The sequence below is a fragment of the Cebus imitator genome, unplaced genomic scaffold, assembly GCF_001604975.1.
Source record: "Cebus imitator isolate Cc_AM_T3 unplaced genomic scaffold, Cebus_imitator-1.0 Scaffold120, whole genome shotgun sequence".
In the NCBI taxonomy this organism is placed as follows: Eukaryota; Metazoa; Chordata; class Mammalia; order Primates; family Cebidae; genus Cebus; species Cebus imitator.
Window position 1 is genome coordinate 3,143,044 of NW_016107435.1, and position 21,388 is coordinate 3,164,431.

Below are 21,388 nucleotides of genomic sequence, written 5' to 3' on the forward strand. Positions count from 1 at the left end.
AGAAGGCTATCAAGGACGTATTAATATATAGGTAGCATCTCTTCCAAGACTCAGCCAAAATGTACCCTCAATAGGAAGTCACTACCAATTGGTCCATTTCCAACCATTACTTTTTTATTATACCTTCTCACCACCTACATCATCTATCTCCATTATGTTAATTTCTATAGTTTCCTCTTCTCCTTTGGAATTTTTGTCAGGATGTCTCCTTTATGCATTAGTTCTTATCTAGATCCTAAGCAAATTTCTTTCCTCTGTGCTGGTATAAAGAAATCCTGATTTTTCCCTGACCTCTGCCAGTAGCTAGCTGTGCAATCCTGAACAAGCCATTTCACCTCTATAAATCAAAGTGTTTCAGTTCTCCTGACTTCTCCACTGGCACCTAGGGCAGTCCTTTGCAGGCAGCAAGTGCTCAATAACTCGTTTGTCCAGTAAAAAACATAACCATACTCTTCTTTTGGGAAGGGGGAATCCTTCATCTCAAAGAGAACTGCTGTTTCACCAAACTAAATAGCCATAAATACTAAACTCAAAATATCAGACTTCCATGGTCTAGGAAAGGTCAAAATTGCATTTAGAAGTAAACATCAGAGACTGCAGGATAATTCACAGCCTCTGGCAAAGGACACAGGGAATCTGAGTGGTTTCTGCTTTGACCACTAATTCTGAGGATGTGAGAAACCTGCCTAACTGCACTGTGCCTCTAATTCCCTTTGGAACTCCTCCTCTGAAAGAATAATAGTACAATGATAAAACCCCTGGATTGTAAAATGAGAATTCCTTGCAAGCAAATAAGGTCTTTATGAGTTTGAATTGGAAATATTAATCACATTCTATGTCAAATGCAAAACAATACATTACCTAAAACCAAAGGAACCTTAACTCTGATTGGCTGAAAGAAAATAAATCCTGTATCCTGTTTCACTTTCCATCCAATTAGAAGCTTAGAACTCTGGAAAGGAAGTAAGTTTCTGTCTCAATGAGGGTGATATCACGTGCTGCTTAATCACACAACTGTAAGCATAGGCAATTGTAACACAATGGTATTACATTGTGTTACATTATCTTGTTCAATGTGTATCTGAACAAGAAAAGGTACAGGAAAAATATGGTGTAAATGATTTAAAAATGGTTTCTTATAAGTATAACTTGTGTACTGCATAACATTTCCATCAACAACAGGCTGCATATAAGATGCTGATCATCCAGGAAGCCAAGGTTAACTTATTATTAAGGAAAAGAAAACTTTCTCCTTCCTCCCCTCCACCACCCTGTGGAAGACAGTCTTGCTCTGTTGCCCAGGCTGGGTGCAGTGGCACGATCTCGGCTCACTGCAACCTTGCCTCCTGGGTTTAAGTGATCTTCCTGCCTCGAACTCCCCAGTAGCCAGGATTACAGGTGTGTACCACCATGACCAGCTAATTTTTGTATTTTTAGTAGAGACAGGGTTTCACTATGTTGGTCAGGCTGGTCTTGAACTTCTAACCTTGTGATCCACTTGCCTTGTCCTCCCAAAGTGCCAGGATTACAGATGTGAGCCACCATGCCCAGCCAAGGAAAACTTTTAAAAAATAAATTTAGTGTCACATAAGTCTACAGTGATTATAAAGTCTACAGTAGTGTACAGTAATGTTGCAGGCCTTCATATTCACTCACCATCCACTCACTGAGTCACCCAGAGCAACTTCCAGTCCTGTGTTACAAGCTCCCTTCATGGGAACCATTTTAAAAATCATTTACACTGTATTTTTCCTGTGCCTTTTCTATGTTTAGATACATAACACCATTGTCTTCAATTGCCTGCAATATTCAGAACAGTCACATGCTGTACAGGTTTGTAACCTAGGAGCAATAGCCTATACCACACAGCCTAGGTGTGTAGTTAGCTGTGCTATGTAGGTTTGTGTAAGTGCACCATATGATGTTTGCACAATGATGAAATTGCCTGACAATAGATCTATCATGACATATCTCCACTGTAAGTAGCAGATGACTATAGAAAAATACTATTTTTTGTTTCTTCTGAGACAGGGTCTTACTCCATCACCCAGGTTGGAGTGCAGTGGTGCGATCTCACCTCACTGTAGCCTCTCCCTCTAAGGCTCCAGTGATTCTCAGCCTGCTGAGTAGTTGAGTCTACAGGTATGTGCCACCACCCTCGCCTATTTTTTGTATTTTTCTTTTAACAGAGATGGGTTTTCCACATGTTGGCCAGGCTGGTCTCAAACTCCTGGCCTCAAGTGATTCCCATCTGGCCTCCTAAAGTGCTGGGATTAACAGGCATAAGCCACCACACCCAGCTGAAAACTGATTCTTAACGTGTGAAAAACTCAGTTTTCATGTATAAAGTACAGATATACATACAGTACAAAAAATATACACAGGATATCTGTGGTATTAAAATTCCAATGGGGGAAAAGGGAACTGTATTATTAGTAAATCTAGTACACCGCAAAACGAAGCCATGCTGGGATATGGTAAGACATGGATGTTGTCCATCCTGAGGGCCTGAAAGTAGAAACTTTCTGGAAAATATCATAATATCAGCTTCTAGAGATTAATTGGGAAAAAGAGGATGAAAGGCATAGGACGGGGCTGGATAGAACAGGTTTCACTATTTCTGGAAGCTTACACACAAAGTCAATACTGAAAGAATTTCACAGAACATGTGTTTTCAATGGAAATCAGTTTACTCTCCCATTGCATGGAAGCGTGAGAGACCTGGTGCCATCAAGTCTTCAGGTTCCCACAGCAGATGCCCTTCCTCCATCCTAAGGGGTCCTCAATAGTCTAAGAGGCAGACCTACCCAAAGCAAGGAAGAACAGACATCCCTCAGATGGGAGGGCCACCATGAGATACAGCCTGAGCCAGAACACAGCTTCAGACAAACCTGGTTCATCTCCCTGCAGGGAAAGATCACAGACTAGCTTGAGCTGAGAAATTCCATGCATGGGTGCCATGCCCATGCAACACAGAGATCCTCTTCCAGCTTGCCTTGCCTTTTGCTGCCTGCACTGCCTCTCTGCAAAATGGACCAACTGCCTGTGACAACAGAGACATCTCAGCCTACAGGGACCCCTGGGGGCTATGTACATCCACTATCCATCACCTATACAGCCAGATCTTAGCAGAGAAGTCCTTTCAATATTCCTTTGAGAGCCACCTTGCCAGTGATTCCTTTAACGCTAATGTCCACCCATGCACAGTGATGTGTGGGAACAGTGGCATTATGGGAAGGGCACTAGGAGTTTCTACTTCAAATTCACAAAGACTTTAATTTACCTGTAAGGTCCAGGGAATTGCTCTCTCTCTCTCGGGTGAGCCACCCCCTTCTGACTTCTGTCAAATGGGAACCTAAATCTCACCTTTGTTACCTTGTAGGATTTTGTAAAAATCAAGAGAAACTGTGCTGCATCCATAACGCAACAATACTAGTTTCCAAAAACCATTGATGGAAACTATGAAGGTGTGAAATTACCTTTCTGTAAGGTACTGCTTCCATTTATTTTCCACTTTAAATATTGCAAGCACTTTTAATCAATGAGGCACTGGGAGCAGAGGCCAGCACATCTGCCAAACTTAAAAACTACGTACTAAGGGAATCATTGCACAGATTTCCACTCACCTTTGCTCATGGTCAGGTGCCCTTGGTAATGACAGACACTAAACAGAGCCACACAGAGGCATCTGCAGGGTAATTACTCACCAGCTGCTGTTCTAAGGGAGGGACTGCATCATGGTGGCCATATATTATGCCAGGATTGTACTGACTGAAAAGGACTGGATAAAATACCTTCTTCCCTGCAAACCGGAAAAGAAATATTCACTTAAAGTTACAGTTCCTTGACATTTGGCCCTCTGAAACACCCCAGATATTTGCACCCACTTTTATTTATTTATTTTTTTTGAGAGGGGTCTCACTCTGTCACCCAGGCTGGAATGCAAGGTGCAATCTTGGCTCACTGCAACCTCCACCTCCTAGGTTCAAGTGATTCTCCTGCCTCAGCCTCTTGAGTAGCTGCCATTACAGGTGCCCGACACCACACCCAGCTAATTTTTGTATTTTAGTAGAGAGGGAGTTTCACAATGTTTGTCAGGCTGGTCTCTAACTCCTGACCTCAGGTGATCCACCTGACTCAACCACTCAAAGTGATGGGATTATAGGTGTGAAACACTGCTCTCAGCCTGCACCCACCTTTCCTTTTCCATTTATTCTGTTCTAAAATGAGTCCTAGAAGTACAGCATCAAGCAGACCAGACAGTCAGATCTGCAAATATTTCTGATCTCCTAGCACAAGAATCATATTTGAAATACAGTCCATGACTGGCACTGGACATCACCCGTGGGAGTGGGTGTAAAAGAGGGTCCTGGTGCCCCCCCCGCCCACCAAACACTAACCTTTTACTTGCTGGCTCATGAGGTAGTCTTAAATAACCATTTAAGACTTTGACTTTGGCGCAGAGCGACTTTGGGCAGTTAGACTGGACTCAGAGTCTAGGGTGGTTGCTATTTATTTAACAGAATAATTTCTATATTTTAACAATGGGCATGGCTGTGCCAGGGCTCATCAGCTGAATAGCAGCATTGCCTATGAGTGGAGTATGTGAAAGTCATTTTTGTTCTGTGGGTTCTTTCTGCGAAGAGTTCTTCTACCCTAGGTAACTGCCCACAGGTACTCCTTTCTGTTTAGGGTTGGGCAGTTTTCCAGGTCCACATCATCCCCACCACACTTTCTCTTGGAAATGTATACAAAAGCTGACCTCCCAGTTGCAGATGGAAGAGAGATTATAAACATGAACTTGGGAAAAGAATCCCAGAAGTATGGTGGCTGACAGGCCCATGATGTAGCCCCAAAGGAGAAATCAAACCAGATGGTGATATGGTTTGGCTGTGTCCCCACCCAAATCTCATTTTGAACTGTAGCTCCCAGAATCCCCATATGTCACAGGAGGGACTTGTGGGAAGTAACTGAATCATGGGGGCAGGTTTTCTTGTGTTGCTCTCACGATAGTAAATAAGTCTCAAGAGATTTAATGGTTTTATAAACAGGAGTTCCCCTGCACATGTTCTCCTGCCTGCTGTCATGTAAGACTTGCCCTTGCTCCTCCTTCTCCTTCTGCCATGGTTGTAAGTTCTCCCCAGCCATGTGGAACTGTGCGTCCATTACACCTCTTTCCTTTATAAATTACCCAGTCTTGAGTATGTCTGTATTGGCAGTTTGAGAATGGACTAACACTGATGGTTTTCCCTTTCTTTGCCATTGGGGTAAACAGCCTGATTCAGAAGCAGGAGATTGGAGTGACTGACCCATAAAGAGAATGACACATGGGCCCCGAGGGCTGAGTGCCACCTGAGTGTGACAAAGAGGGGATCCATACCTGGCTGTGTATTCAGCCTACACGTATTGAGGAATTCAGATGTGAAGTAGATGTCAACATCACAGAAAAAGAGAAGCACATTGCTTCCCTTCCAGAAGCGGGCTCCAACATCAAGTCCCTTTCCCCGAGAAAACTCTCCATTTAGCTGGATGAAGGTAAAGTTCCTGAAGTTGGCAGCTCTGAAAAGGCAAGACCAGGTACTGTCACTCACATGTCCACATGTTGGCAGCATACCCTAAAAAAATATATGTGATCAGGGCCCATCCATGTCTTGACCCATTTCTTTTGTAACTTGAGGGAACTGGGACTCCCCAAGCAGTTAGAGAATTGCTCAGACTCACCAGAAACTCACTGGGATCAAATGTACCAAGAACGCCTAGTGAAGTCTTAATATCAATTTCTTCCTTGTTTCTCTGGCAGTTAATCCATGTTGAAAACAGTATTGTTTTGACTGTTAATGACTATTCTTTGTGATGGTGAAAACTGGAACTAGGGAAGACTAGGCACAAACCCCGAGAATACTGATGCACACTGAGCCAAGCAAATGAGGCCACTGAGCCAAGGAAGTAAGATCACATTGCAATGGCCCCACTTAGCATCTTCTCATCTGTGTTCAAATCCAGGAGCCAGGCAAAATGTTCTTGATGTGTGTCTTTTCTCAGAGATATTTAAATCCCAAACTCCTTCCCAATCCTCAGGTAAAGCAGCATAGCATGGCAGGTAAAGTGACCAACTTGGAGTTAGAAGATGACGACTGAGTCCTGGCTCTCCTATAGATAGCTCTGTGTTCTAGGCAAGCCCATGATATTCCAGAACCTCAGTTGCCTCATTTTCCAAATAGGTATAGTAACACCTTCCTTCACTATCCCACAGAATTATTAGCTAGATAAACAGTGCCAAGAGTAAGCAGTACTCTGTAAGCATCAGCTGTTGCAGTGATTAGCATGGGCAAGGGTTCCCAGGCCCAAAGTAGGGAAGCCTGGATGTTTCTTGTATTTGTTGTTCCTTCCCAGGGACAGAAGAACCTTCTGAAATGGGGCCTGTCTTGAGCTTAAGTTCCATGAATTCATTCCATACCCAGTGGGACAGGTATGGGCTTCTACCAGATAAAACTAGAGAACCACCTTCAGTCCTCTTTCAGCCTAGCAAATCTCTTTTCCTGTCAACAGCACCTTTCTTTTCCTCATAGCTTTCTCTCCTCTCACACTCCCCATCCTGCCTGTCACCTGGCTTATCCCCATTCCCCACCTTCTCTCTACTCTTTGTATTCAAAAGGTACAGAAACTCATCTCTAGTGTGTAGAGTTTGTATACCAAGTACCTATTTTGGGTAAAGACCAACACAAATATAGTGTCATAAGCTTTTAAAATGCTAAGTTGTATTTGTATCTGGAATTGAATCAGTAAAACTAGTTCTGCTACTCCCTCCTTGACTCATCTTCTTCTTTTAGATCTGGAAGTGAGCTTGGTTTTTTATCTTGGGGATCAGCGGGCCCATCTTTGTCTGAATCTGACGCCAAACATGCTTTTCAGATTTAGATCAAGGTAGTAGGCCTCATGATGGGTAGGGCACTGGTCTAGGAGTCTAGAAACCTAGATCCAGGGCTAGAACCATGGCTGGGGCCCCCTAGGTATTCAACAGATGTTTTTGAATGAGTGCATGAATATATGAATGATTCTAAACCTAGCTGTGTCTCTGATGGATTTTAGTCAAGTCACTCTACCGATTTTGTCTCTGTTTCCAGGTAAAAAAAAAATCCAGTGGTTACAGAATTCAAAGTGCCCTTTACATGCTAAGATGCTATTTTTCCTTGGTAAATAAAATTATTTTACATATGTACATTATATATACTTGTATATAATGCACTTTTTCTTTTAGAGATAGGGTCTTGCTCTGTCACCCAGGCTGAAGTACAGTGGCATGATCATAGCTTACTGCAGCCTCAAACTCCTGCACTCAAGCAATCCTCCTCTCTCAGTTTCCCAAGTAGCTAGGACTACAGGTGCATGCCACCATGTCCATTTAATTCTTAAAATGTTTTAATAGAGACAGAGCCTCACTTTATTGCCTAACGCTTGGCTTTAAGATGTCCTCCCGCCTCGGCCTCCCAAAGTGCTAGGATTGCAGGAATGAGACACCACACCTGGGCAAGGCTCTATTTTTCTATGATCCTGCATTCACTTTAGCACCAATCTACATTTGTAGCGATTCTGGTCCTTTTTCAGAACTCTATCTTGACCCTTTTCTCTGGGTGGGTGCCCTAACACACATTTTCTGTGTGTTGCATTAAAGTTATGTTTCAAAAACTTCTCAGTATTAGGTTTGGTGCTAGTCAAGGACAGTGCTATCCTCCTGTCTCCAAAGACATTCAGATGGTCTGAGGTCATTGCAAGCACCTTTATATCTCAGGTGTCTGCAGCCCCAGTTCCTGTAAATCAGCTCAACACATTTCTGTCTTCCCTGTTTGGTCAGTTTCCGGGAAAGTTTTATCCACAGGAGACGCCTTGATTTTTACCTGCTCATCTAAAGGCATCTCATCCTGTAGTCCATCTTGCTTTAACTTTCTGTGTATTTAATGCACACAGCCAGTAGCCAGTCTCTTTCATTGTTTCAAGGTTTGTATTCTTTGGGACCTCTCCCTCCCCATTATACAGGCATAACTGTGGACTTTCAAAGTACAAACACTATGTATGAGCAAGTCCTTCCTCACTCAGATTGTACCTGACTCATAATTCTGGTACCTGATCCAGGTGTTCCAGGATCTACTATAGTAGAGTACCACTATAAAAACTCCTGAACAACAGAAAGTGACTTTTGCCAAGGGAAGAAGAATATAGGCTCTTAATAGACTGCATTAAATGAGCCACAACACCAAGAACCTCCTTCTGGAACAGCCTATAGTCCATTTGCAGAGATAGGTCAAATATTTACAAAAGTTAAACCACGTTGAGTAGTTAAATGCCAGGGTCCATCCCACAGACCCCAGCTGCATAACAGATGAATAAATGCACTCAGACACAAATTTCCAGTGAACAAGTGGACTAGGGGCTAGTGAGCCATTCACAGAGAGAGACTGCAGCTACATGACCCTGAATAATTGGCCCTCTCTGCATTTCTTCAGTATAGATTTAATAACAAAGACTTTAAGTCAACACACTTGTGGAGAAAGATTAAAGGCCAGGTTCTGAGCCTAAAACAAACACCATTGGAAAGTAATCTCGCTGGTCGACCTCCCCCAAAGAGGGCCTTCTGGCTCAAAGGCTAATTTTAAGACCACATGAGTAAACAAGTTATTCTGATAAACTCATCCACGTACTCTAGCTATTTGCTTTTCTTATTACCTAAACGTAAAGGGGATTTAAGCTGCCTTCAGTCAAAACTTCTACTGAAACTATGCAAAAACCCCTCACCCTTCCAAGAAGTTTGTGATTATTAGTTAATGCTATCTCTAGTATTTTTCCTTTAATGTTTTTGCCACCAACCTGAGAAAATCCCCACGGTTAAATAAGAATACATGATGGTGTTAGAAACTGAGGTAATGGCATGAAAGAAATGATGAATCTACAGAAGACTGATTAATTGCCAAGTGAACAGTAGAGAGACAGTGCTACAAATTTAGAGGGGAGAGTGGCAATTTGGTGGTGTGCATGCTTACCCAATGCACAGGTTAATCTAGTTTATTCTGTACACAAATCCCCTAACCCTGGCATAAGCTCTTGCTAATAAATGCTGTTCTCTCCTCTGCTGCAGCAAAGGATTGGGGATGGGATGGACTTCCTGTTGGTCACAGTCATAGGAAGAATCCATGGTACCTAGTGTTTGAGATGACCTTAATTTGGAAGAACTTTTTTTAAGTCTTAAAATATAAACTCCTATGCTTCTATTGATGTGTTGCTTCTAGAGAAAGAAAATTCAGGAAATGGATGCTGGGGAACGCTTTCTGTGGCCTAATGCAAAAGGCTATTTGTTTCCTTTCTCTTCATGCAACCGTTCTGTAAGGATAAGACAATGCATGTTATATCCATGGCACTACCCAATGTGAATATGCATTCCAAATTCACAGGCTGCACAGAAAGCCCTGGGAAGTGGTACCCAGCTCTGTCCATGCACTGTTTCCATGTGGACAACACCGGGGCCAGTGAACACACACACAGCACCAGAAACCTCTGCTTGCCTGTTCTACCTGCCCCATAGAGGGCTCTTCCCTGATCTAGCTTTGCATGGCAATTTCATCCACCCTCATCAACACTGGTCAGAAGACAATATATGTCATTATTGCTGGCCTGGCAGTATGGGTCCTTGTTAGCACTGCTCTGAAGCCCTGAAAACTCACCAGGCCCTATCAGAGAGCTTAGCATGAGTGTACACGGAAGGCAGGGTGAGGACAGAGACACTGCTGGCTTGGGAAGCATCATCAGCCAGTCACGAACACTGGAGGAGCCCAGAGTGCTAACTCTGTCATCCATCTGTGGTTCCCAGGGTGGCTTCCAGGTCATTATGCTCAGCTAGGGGTCCGTCTGAGGATGAATAATGGTACATTTTCCCTCCTGATTCCTCAACCCAAGGCTTTCTTCCAATAGACCAGTTATCTGAAAAAACCCCTCCATCTCCTTCCTTGCCATCAGGAAGAGACTCTGATAATTAACAAGCACCTTCTGCCAAGAAAGAGAACCCAGCTGGAAAAAAACAAGAAAAAAAAAAAGTCAAGACAACTTCCTGTCTTTTCCAAAACAAAGAGATTAATACATTGCCAAACCTCCTGGACCTAGAGGTGGGGCAGCCTCCTCATCTGAAACTTATCAGTACTGGCCATGCAGATTCCAGAACAGGAAATGGCAAGATGAGGAAGAATTGGCCTCTTCAATATAATCAGGCCCTTATCAATGCCCTGTATCTTCATTTGTAAACAGTGCTCATTGGCCAGGAACTCCATCACTAGCCTAGAGCATACCCTGCTCAACAGTGGATTAAAAGGCATTAGAGCCATTTAAACACAATGACACATTTCAACTCAAATCACTGAGGTGCCCAAGGTAGTGTTATAGTGTGACTTGGGAAGGTACATATCATGGCCACTGGCTACAATATCCAAATGCAGACTATGATGGTGCCCAGCCAGACATGCTTCTTGGTCCTCTCTCCTGCTTCCCCACCACCGCCATCTCCAGTGACCAGCCAGTAGATGTTTACAATTATGAAAGAAAAATAGAATCTCAGGATGCCAAACTCACCATGCCAAAAGAAAATTAAGCTTAGGACTGAGTCACCAAGACTGTTCTCCTGGCCAGGTGCAGTGGCTCATGCCCATAATTCTAGCACTTTGGGAGGCTGAGATGGGCAGATCACTGGAGGTCAGTATATCGAGACTGGCCTTACCAACATGGTGAAACCCTGACTCTACTAAAAGTAGAAAATTAGCCAGTCATGGTGGTGGGCGTCTGTAATCCCAGCTACTCGGGAGGCTGAGGCAGGAGAATTGCTGGACTCTGGGAGGTGGAGGTTGCTTTGAGCCGCGATTGTGCCAATGCACTCAAACCTGGGCAACAGAGCCAGATTCTGTCTCAAACAAACAAAAAACGATTTTCCTGCAGTTCACTAACAGCAGCTATAACTTCACAACCCTGTGACAGTGTCATTTTCCTGACTCCCCTTTACATATTCATTTTATCATATGTAAAACATAGATTTACTGAGGCTAATCAGAGCCTCACAAGATTATAAGCATCTACCTCAATGCCTGCTCTAGGTCCCTTTGTTTCTCCTCCTCCTTGCTCTTTCCCCTTTAAATACCCAACTGTACAAAATCCTCTTTGGAGAAAGGAGAGATGGCAGATGTTCCTGTGGTTTGTGATTTTCCCAGACACATTGTCAACCTTGAGTAAATAAACCTCAGATCAACTGAGCCTTTCCTCAGGCTCTTTTTGGTTTATATTATAGACATGTCACCAAGGCATGGACATGGCTAGGGCGTCCTATCTGCTTGCGGTTCTCTTCCCCGAATGCTCTTTCTGCATCTACTCTTGCAAACATCACTCAGTCTTCAAGGCCCGTGTCAAGCATCACTGCCTCTCCTGTGCCTTGCAGCAAAGTGGAAGTGTACACTCTAAGCTCTCAGCATTTGACCCAGTCCTGCCTCTTTCTGTGTCCTTGTGCCTTCATGTGCCTTTGCTTGCACAGATCTGTATGAGCTGCTCTAGAAGCCTCCACACCCTTCAAGGACAGCAATTGCCTTACTTTCTTTTATTCTAACTTCAGAGATTATCCAGCACTGTGCAATAATTGCCACATATAGGGTGACCAATATACACTAGACGAATCAAGAGCTGAACAAATGGAAAACACAGGCACATGTCAGATCTGTCCTGAGGAGGGTGCTGCCTGAAGCCTCCTTGCCAAGGAAAGCTCAACCCACTCAGATGTACATCAGAGAAACCCCTCCCTTGTGTATATACCAACATCAGAAAGAGGCTGTGACCAAAGGATTCTGAAGGATAGGCACAAACCCAAGCTTTTAAGAAGATGAAAAATATGTAAACAGAAAACAAGAGATGACAAAAACACAATGCAATATGGTTCAATACATTGAAGTTACTCAAACAAAGAAATATAATGTTTAGTGTTGTCCTAAAGTAATGAGCATTTCTCATGGTAGGATGGGTGCACCACATTTTATATTACATAATTTCCTGTTATGAAGTGAGCATGCACTTCCACTTCCACTAAGATCTCATGATTTGCTCATAATTATTTTCTTTTCTTGAATTGTATTATCAACTGACAAAACTTCCATTTCCCACTCAATTCCTGTTTTTATATAATAAATCTGGTGCATGGGGACTCCTCTAATTTACACAAAGTCATTTTTATAGAGGTTATAATGACCTGAGAAAGCTGCTGTTTCTATCAGAGATTTAATTTCCCTAATTGACTTGCATTTCCCAGAATTGTTGGATTAAAAATGAAAGCTCTTGCTGTCTAATATGATTTACTCTAAATAGACTTTTCCCCACAATTGCAAGGGAATTCTCTTAATCTAACACTTCTCACAATAGCCTTTCATTTAAAAAAATCTTTAAAAATTTACAAAGAAAATAACTATTATATCCAATACATGATTTTAAATATCACAGCTCTAAATATTGAAATCACTTATGAGTTCTACTTCTTGAAAATATTTGAATACAGTGAAGAATTTAAGCTCAACATGGTATCATCCAATTTTTCATAGTAGGCTATTTAGATAATTTAGAATCTTCTAGATTCTGAGTTTCTATAAGACTGTTTAGCAAGATTCTTTAGGAATTTCATTTGTCTTTCCATTGGTTCTAAAACTTCATGTGAGCGTGAGGCACAGTCCATTAAGAGCAAATGAATGTCACTGAACCTCAGAATGGTCACAATGCAGGCATCAGCTAATCAGAATGCACCATCTTTCAGGCTACATGCTCAGATTGTCTTTTCTTTCTCACTGAATGTGCATAATTTTGTTTGCTTGTGTTTTAAATGGAGAAATCAAAGCCAGCTTTAGCAGGTACAAAACACATTTGCTGATGCACAGAAAAATGATGAGATTCAAAGATCTGACATGAGGACTCCAGCATGAAGTTTCCTTAGAAAAATAGGGGGTGGCAATCAGAACACAATGCGAAATCCTCACTACCTTTGCCACAGGGAAATGAGAGTGATTGTGCACAGGGCAAGTGAGGAAGGGTAGTTTCCTTCCTAATCAGTGAATCTCCCCATGCCCCAGGTGAGGAAAGCAGTCTCATGGTAGGTGTAAGACAACACACATAAAGAACCTGGGCAGAGGCTGAAGGCTGCTACCCCAGGAGGACACAAACCTTGCTCTCTTTCCTCAGAATCCCCTGCACGCAGCTGCCATCCTCAGACTTAGCTCTTACATGTGCTGTTTCTCCTTTCTCCATCAAGTCTGGATGGATAACTCCTAGCTCCTGCCTTGCCCTGCCCCCTGAGGCATGCATCCCTCCCTTTCCCACAAAATGCCCACATGTATACCAGCATCGGAATCTGTATTAGTCTCTTTTCATGCTGCTAATAAAGACATACCCAAGACTGGGTAATTTCTAAGGGAAAGACATTTAATTGCCTCACAGTTCCATGTGACTGGGAAGGCCTCACAATCATGGTGAAGGCAGAGGAGGAGCAGAATCATGTCTTACATGGTGGCAGGTGAGACAGAATAAGAACCAAGCAGAGTAGGTTTCCCCTTGTAAAATCATCAGATCTTGTCAGACTTCTTCACTACCATGAGAACAGTATGGGTGAAAATGCCCCCATGATTCAATTCTCTCCCACTAGGTTCCTCCCAAAACATGTGGGAATTATAGGAGCTACAATGCAAGATGAGGCTTGGGTGGGAACACGGCCAAGCCATATCAGAGACTCCTCAAAAAGCCTGGAGTAAGCTGCCCTACATATAGGGCCTGGCACATTGTGGGTACTGCACTTTTACATCATTAAGTACAATGTTTCCTTTACACCTTAAATAAGCTACTGTACATTCAATTTGGTCCACAGAGGAAAAGTATGCCTGGCTCTGCAGAGGACACATAGGCATATAGATATTAACGCAAAACACCCTTTTAACATAAGACACGATGTGTGTGTGTGTGTGTGTGTGTGTGCGCGCGCGCGCGCGCGCATGCGCGTGCATGCATTTGTATATGTATGCTTTTTATTGAGTTAAAATTCACATAATATAAAATTAAAGTGTATAACTCAGTGTAATTTAGTACAGTCATAATGTTGTAAACCATCACCTCTTTCTAGTTATAAAATGTTTTTATCACCCCAAGAGGAAATCATAAAGAAAATTTCCTATAAATGGGATTACACATTATTAACCTTTTTTGTTTGTTTCCTTTTGAGACAGAGTCTACTCTGTCATCCAGGCTGGAGTACAGTGGTGCAATCTTGGCTCACTGCAACCTCTGCCTCTCGGTTTCAAGAGATTCTCCCACCTTAGCCTCTCGAGTAACTAGGATTACAGGTGTGCACCACCACGCCTGGCTAATTCTTTTATTTTTACTAAAGATGGGATTTCATCATGTTGGTCAGGCTGGTCTTGAACTCCCGACCTCAGATGATCTGCCCATCTTGGCCTCCCAAAATGCTGAGATTACAAGTGTGAGCCACTGCACCTGGCCATTATTGACCTTTTACATCTGGCTTCTTTCATTTAGCACAATGTTTTTGAGGTTCATCAACAAAGTAGCATATATCAGTACTTCACACTCTTTATGGCTGGATAATATTCCATTGTATGGCTATGTCATATTTTGCTTTTCATTCATCCACTGATGGATATCTGTTTCTACCTTTTGGATATTGTGAATCATGCAGCTATGAACATTCATGTACAATCATTCATTTGAATACTTACTTTCTATTATTTTGGGTATACACCTGAGATCAGAACTGCTGGGTCAGATAATAATACTATATTTAACTACATAAAGAACTGCAACACTGTTTTCCATAGTGGCTGCACCATTTTTCATTCCCAAGAGTAATAAGAGTTCCAGTTTCTCTGCCTTCTCAGAGATAGCTGTGATTGACTTGTGGATTATAGCCATCCTGGTGGGTGTGATTTGCATTGTAGGTTTGATTTGCATTTCTCTAATGACTAATGATGTTGACCATTTTGTCCTGTGTCCATTCAAGTCTTCTGTTCATTTTTAAATTCAGTTGTCCTTTTACTGTTAAATTATCTCTCTAGATATTGAATATAGACCCTTATAAGATTATAATTTGCAAATATTTTATCCCATTATATAAGCTGTCTTTTCACTTTTATGGTAGCACCAAACATTTTAATTTTAATAAAGTTCAATTTATCTGCTTGTTCTCTAGTTTCTAGGGTTTAAAAGTCACATCTAAGAAATAACTGCCTAATCCAAGGTTATGAAGACTTACTACATCTGTGTTTTCTTCTAAAACTTTGATAATTGTAGCTCTTACATTTAGGTCTTTGATCCATTTTGACCCCCAGTTTTATATATATGATGGATGTATACCTACCAACTATAGAAAGCAACATTCATTCTCTGCACATGAATATCCAGTTGTCCCAGAACCATTCTGAATGATTCTTTCCTCATAGAATTGTCTGGCACCGTTGTTGAAAATCAAATGACCATAAATGTATGGGTTTATTTCTGAACTCTCCTTTCCATCCATTGATCTATATGTATATTTTTATACTAGTAGCAAAGTCTTAACTACTGTAATTTTAGAGTAAATTTTGAAATTGGGAGTATAAATCCTCCAATTTTGTTATCTTTCTCAAGACTTTTCTGGCATTTTGGGCCCTTTCATTTCCATGTGAGTTTTAGGATAAGCTTGTCCATTTCTATAAAAAAAGTCAGCTTGGATTTTAATAGGGATTGTACTGAAACCATAGACCAACTGAATAAGTCATGTCATCTGAAGATTATTAATGAACATGGCATGTCTTTCCATTTATTTAGGCCTTCTTTAATTCCTTTCAAAGTTGTGTTGTAGTTTTCAGCAAATAATTCTTACACTTTTTTGTTACATTTATTCCTACAATTTTAAATCTTTTATATTACTATAACGAGAGTTATTTTCTTAATTTCACTTTCATATTGTTTACTGCTCGTGTATAGAAATGTAATTAACCTTTGTATATTGATCTTGTACCTCACAACTTTACTGAATTTGTTACGAGTTCTAATAGCTTTTTTTTTTATTCCTTGTAATTTTCTATATAGAAGATTATGTCATCTGTGAATAGAGTTTACTTTTTCCTTTCCAATTTGGATGCCTGTTATTTCTTTTTTTTTAATCCAATTGTCCTGGCTAGAATACCCAGTAAAACAATGAATAGTAGTGAAGGCAGACACCTTTGTCTTGTTCTTGATCTTATGGGGACAGTATTCAGTATTTTACTTTAATTAAGTATGATGTTTTTCATAATGGTATTTTGTATGTGTCCTTTATCAGGTTAAAGAAGCTCTCTTCTATTGCTAGTTTGAGGATTTTTATCATAAAAGGATGTTGGATTTTTAACAAAGGTTTTCCTATGCATATTGAGATGGTCATGTGATTTTTGTCCTTGAGTCTTTTAATATGGCATATTTCATTGATTTCTGTATATTGAGCCAACTGTGAATTCCTGAAAAAAAAAATCACACTTGGTCATAGGATTTAATTCCTTTTCTTTTTATTTTGTGGGATTCAGTTTGGTATTATTTAATTGAGATTTTTGCATTTATATTCATAGGGATTCTGGTCTATACTTTTCTTTCCTTGTTCTGCCTTTGTCTGGTTAGGTTATCAGAGGAGTGCTGGCCTTAGAGAATAAGTTGGGAAGTGCTCTCTCTTCTACCTTTTTTGGAGGAGTTTGTGACACATTAGTGTTAATTCTTTAAACAGTTGGTAGAAATCAGCAGTGAAACCTGGGCTTTTCTCTGCGGGGACCTGTTTTTTTTTTTTTTTTTTTTTTTTTTTTTTTATCTATTTTTTTTTTTTTTTTTTTTTTTTTTTTTCCACTCATCTATGCTGCTATGGTATTAATATTACATTTTTATGCACTGCATACCCATCAACACAGATTCATAATTCTTTTATGCAGCTGTCTTTTAAATCAGCAGAAAAAAGTCACAAAAATACATTTATATTGCCTTTTATATTTGCTTATGCAGTTACTTCACTGGCAGTCTTTATGTCTTCATGTGGATTTGAGCTAGTGTCTAGTGTCCTTTCATTTCTGCCCCAAGGACTCCTCTTACTATTTCATACAGGGCATGTTTATTAGTGATGAAGTCTCTCTGGTTATCTAGAAATGTCATAATTTTGCCTTCATTTGTAAATAAGTTTTACTGGTAATATAATTATTAGTTGAAGCCTTTTTCTGACTTTGGATATGTTATCCCACTTTCTGGTCTCCATTGTTTCTGATGAGAATTCAGCTATTAATCTTGTAAAGGATCCATTGTACCAGATGAGTTGCTTTTCTTGTCGCTTTCAAGATTCTTTCTTGGTGTTTGAATTTCAAAATGTGATCATGATACATTTAGTGTGGATTTCTTTGAATTTATCCTATTTGGGGTTATGTTAATGTTTTTCATCAAATTTAAGAAATTCTTGGCCATTATTTCTTCAAATATTTTACAAATAATTTTCCTATTACATAGCTTTAAGCAAGCATCTACCTACAGCAGCATTTCTTATAGTATGGTCCATGAACCAACCACATCAGCATCACATGTGGAAGTAGTTCAGTGATGGTTCCCAGGCTTCTTCCAGGCCGACAGATTCAGGATTTCCTGGCCTACATCCCAGGAATCTGCATTTTTAAAAGCACCACAGGTTATTCCAAAGGATGTGTATATTGAAGAAACACTGAGCCAATCTGAGATTAACTGAAGCTTGAAAAAATCGGTAGAGTAACAATCAGATATCGAGAACTGATTTGCATTGCTGTCTATGGTAGTGGCTTGCAAAAATTTTGACCCTGATCCTTACAAAGGAATATATTACACATCCATATGCAGTACACGCACATGCATATACACAGAAATTAAATTTTCATGAAAGAATATTTCTCCTTATGACTTGTGATTCACTCTGATATTTTCTATCCTATTCTACTTCAGTTTTTTAAAACTGGACATAAGCCACAAAATCGATTTTACAACCCTCTAATAAATCACAAACTGCAGTTTGCACAACACTGATCTATAGCAATCAACTATAAAGCTCAATTGATTAAGTATAAACCTAGGGAGAGGGAGTGTAAAATACTGCATAGTGGTAACTAAACAAGATTTTTAAGAAGATATTAAAGTACAGGCATTTAGCTGGATTTAGAACAGCTTAATCACAATACTAATTTCCAAATAACATAAATTTCATTTAGTATGAGTATAAATCTAACTACTTTCAACTAACAGCTATGGGTTTTAGGAGGGAGCATATTAGAATGAAAATGTGGTGCTATGCTAACACTGCGTCTGGAACTTAACATGAGCTTCTGATTCTGGCTCTCCCATATACCAGGGATGACAGCCTGAGCAACAACCTCATTAAGCCTCAGTGTCTTCATCTATAAACTAGGGCTCATAAAAGTGTCTATCTCATCAGGTAATATTAAATACTATGTGCACACAGTAATGTAATATAATTTATGCAAATTATATTATTCAGAAATAAGACCCCTGTAAACAACAGTTTTATCGCCTTAAAATGATTTAAACATATTTGAATAAAGTTTCATGTATAAGCTTATATATAGATTACTACGGGAAGCTGGGTGTAGAGGATCACACCTGAAATCTCAGCACTTTGGGAAAATGAGGCAAGAGGATCGCTTGAGGCCAGGGGTTTGAGACCAGCCCGGGCAGCATAAGGAGACTCTGTCCCTACAAAATATATATATAAAAATTAGCTGTGCATGGTGGAACATGCCTGTAGTTCCAGCTACTAAGGAGGCTGAGGTGGGAAGACAACATGAGCCCAGGAGTTGGAAGCTGCAGCAAGGTATGATCACACCACTGCACTCTAACTTGGGTGAAAGAGCAAGACCTTCTCTCAAAAACAAACAAACACACAAAAATACATTACTATGTGCACAAATTTACTATATACCTGGCATTATTTTTCACTTGATGAACAAACCTTGAACATTTTCTCTGTATGGTGGTGTGCTAAGGGCTGGAATTAAAGAGTCATGAGACACAGTGTCACTTATTGAGCGGCTTATAATCTAGTCGCAAACTTAGGACAACAGGAAGTAATGTAAATCACCAAATCATATGCCAAGTGCCATATATAAGAGGTACAGAAGGTGAGTACAACTGGAGTTCAGAGAGGAAAGGACTAGGAGTCAGGAAGAGCTCCAGAGGTGGAAACTTAGGTGGGGTGGAATAGGGGTTGGGGTTTGAGTAAACAAAAAGGCGAGTGGAAGAAGAATTCCCTAACAGAGGTGAATAATGGGAGTGAAGTTGAAGATCAAATTCTGCTCCCAGTTTGGCTGGGAAGCAGTAAGTCATAAAGACAGGATTAGAAGTAAGAACCCGTCTGGAGATCAGGCTAAGGCAGTGGGTGAGGCAGGAAGATTGATCCAGAAGGTGAAGAGTGGTGTGGTAGTGTGAAATCAATTCAGGCTGTCTGCAGACATCTGGGCATTCCTAGGAGAGGTGGCTTTATCAAAGCAACACCAAGACAGAAGGCAGGACATGGCCCAAAGCATCAGTGACATCAACATTACAGCTATCTCTGGTTAACAGAATGAGGATATCAACACAGGAAAATGATTTATTCCCAATGCAACTAGTCTACCAGGTATACATACACAACTTAAGAAGTTCAGGTTAATTTTGTCAAAGCTTATGTAGCGTTACTTTAAACACCAATCAACTTGGTCTCTAGCATAAAGCGAATTGGGTAGATTGATGACTAAATATCTGCCAAATTTTGAGGCAAACCATCTCTATCACTCAAATGACTTTACTCTTCTTACTCAGATTCTATGCATTCCTTGCTCACCAAGCTACCTTCTGATTGGGAATTCAGTTTGCCAGGTAATTTGATATAGAGAAGAATGTCTTGATAAAAGTACAGCCTTAAGCATTCCAGTCACTAAACCGGGTCTAAATTGTCCTTCTACTTATCCATGGGACTCATGTAAATTTGGTTATGTGTAACCCTCAGCAAATGTCTGGTCATCCTTTGATGTGCTGGAAATCTGCCATACCCAGTAGGAAGGAGGCTGTCAATCCTAGCTGCACTTCAGAGTCACCTGGGGAGCTACATAAAATCCCTTGGGGTGGAGCAGCCACCTGGCTACAGTTAAAATAGCAGCCCCAAGGTAGACTACCACCTTCTGGTACAATGGTTCTCAATTGTGGCTTCACGTTAGAATCATATGGGAAACTTTAAAGAACCTATATCTAGGAACCGAAATTGACAGAGATGTTAAAACCTACCCGCTGGGCAGAGGACATGAATTTTTATCATTCATGCTCTTCGTTTCTAAGCAGAGATGAGAACATTTTAATGTACTGGAGTTAAGGAATTTCTATTTCACTTGCATTTAAGATATTCAATTATTTTATTCTTTTTGATCTTAGACACAGGCCATAGCTTTAAGTTGTTGCTGGTTTTAAACTCTCAACTCATTACTGTTTTAGAGCAGAGATCGGCACAATTTTTCTGTAAAGCACCAGACAATAAACAGTTTAGGCTTTGAGAGTCACACTGTCTTTGTGGTGCTACTCGGCTGCACAGCTGCAGATGGAGGCAGCCACAAATAATATGTAAACAAATGGGCATGCCTATATTCCAATAAAACTTTATTTACAAAGACAGGTGCAAGACAAAATCTGGCCAGTGAGCTGTAGTTTGCTGATCTTCTGGTTAAGAATGCTTGAGGGAGAGCATCCAAGATGGGAGAATAGGAACAGCTCCAGAGTGCAGTTCCCAGCAAGAACACAGCAGAGGGTGAGTGCTCCCTGCATTTCCAAACAAGTTTTCACTGCGGACAGACCAGGAGATTCCCAGGCTGAAAAGCACCACGACTTTTCAGCATGGCTGGTGCTGTGGGTTGGTGCACAGAAACTCACACAAATCTGAGCAGCCATTTCAACTGGTGCCTGGAACTCCTGGGAGACAGAGCTGCCAATTCAACTGAAAGGAAGGGGGCTGAGACAGGGAGCCAGGTGATCTGGATCGGGAGGTACCACCCCCACAGAACAAGCAATATGAAATGCTCTGGATTGAGAATTTCGTAACAAGCACAGCCGGACCCAGGACGGTCCAGCTCAGTGGGGGAAGGGTGTCCGCAGCTATTGAGGCAGTCCGCCAATACCGAGGCAGTTCACACAGCAGCTGGGCAGAGCCTGCAGCAGCTCAGCAATACCTCTGCTGGCAGACTGTGACTAGACTACTCTGTGCAGGGCAGGGCATCTCTGAAAAAAGGCAGCAGCATGTCACGAACTTATAAATAAGGCCGACCTTCCTAGG

At 41.0% G+C, this 21,388-nt stretch overlaps 1 protein-coding gene across 5 annotated transcripts in view; it reads right to left on the bottom strand.

Annotated features, from left to right (window-relative positions):
* CSGALNACT1 (chondroitin sulfate N-acetylgalactosaminyltransferase 1) overlaps positions 1-21,388 on the bottom strand; it is a 360,766-nt gene that overhangs the window by 11,920 nt on the left and 327,458 nt on the right. For all 5 annotated transcript variants that reach the window (XM_017539694.2, XM_017539691.2, XM_037742421.1 and 2 more), the window contains 2 exons: positions 5,381-5,559; positions 3,708-3,802 (listed from right to left, as the gene is read on the bottom strand). In XM_017539694.2, coding sequence (XP_017395183.1) covers positions 3,708-3,802; positions 5,381-5,559 — 274 coding nt within the window. The remainder of the gene's footprint in view (positions 1-3,707; positions 3,803-5,380; positions 5,560-21,388) is intronic.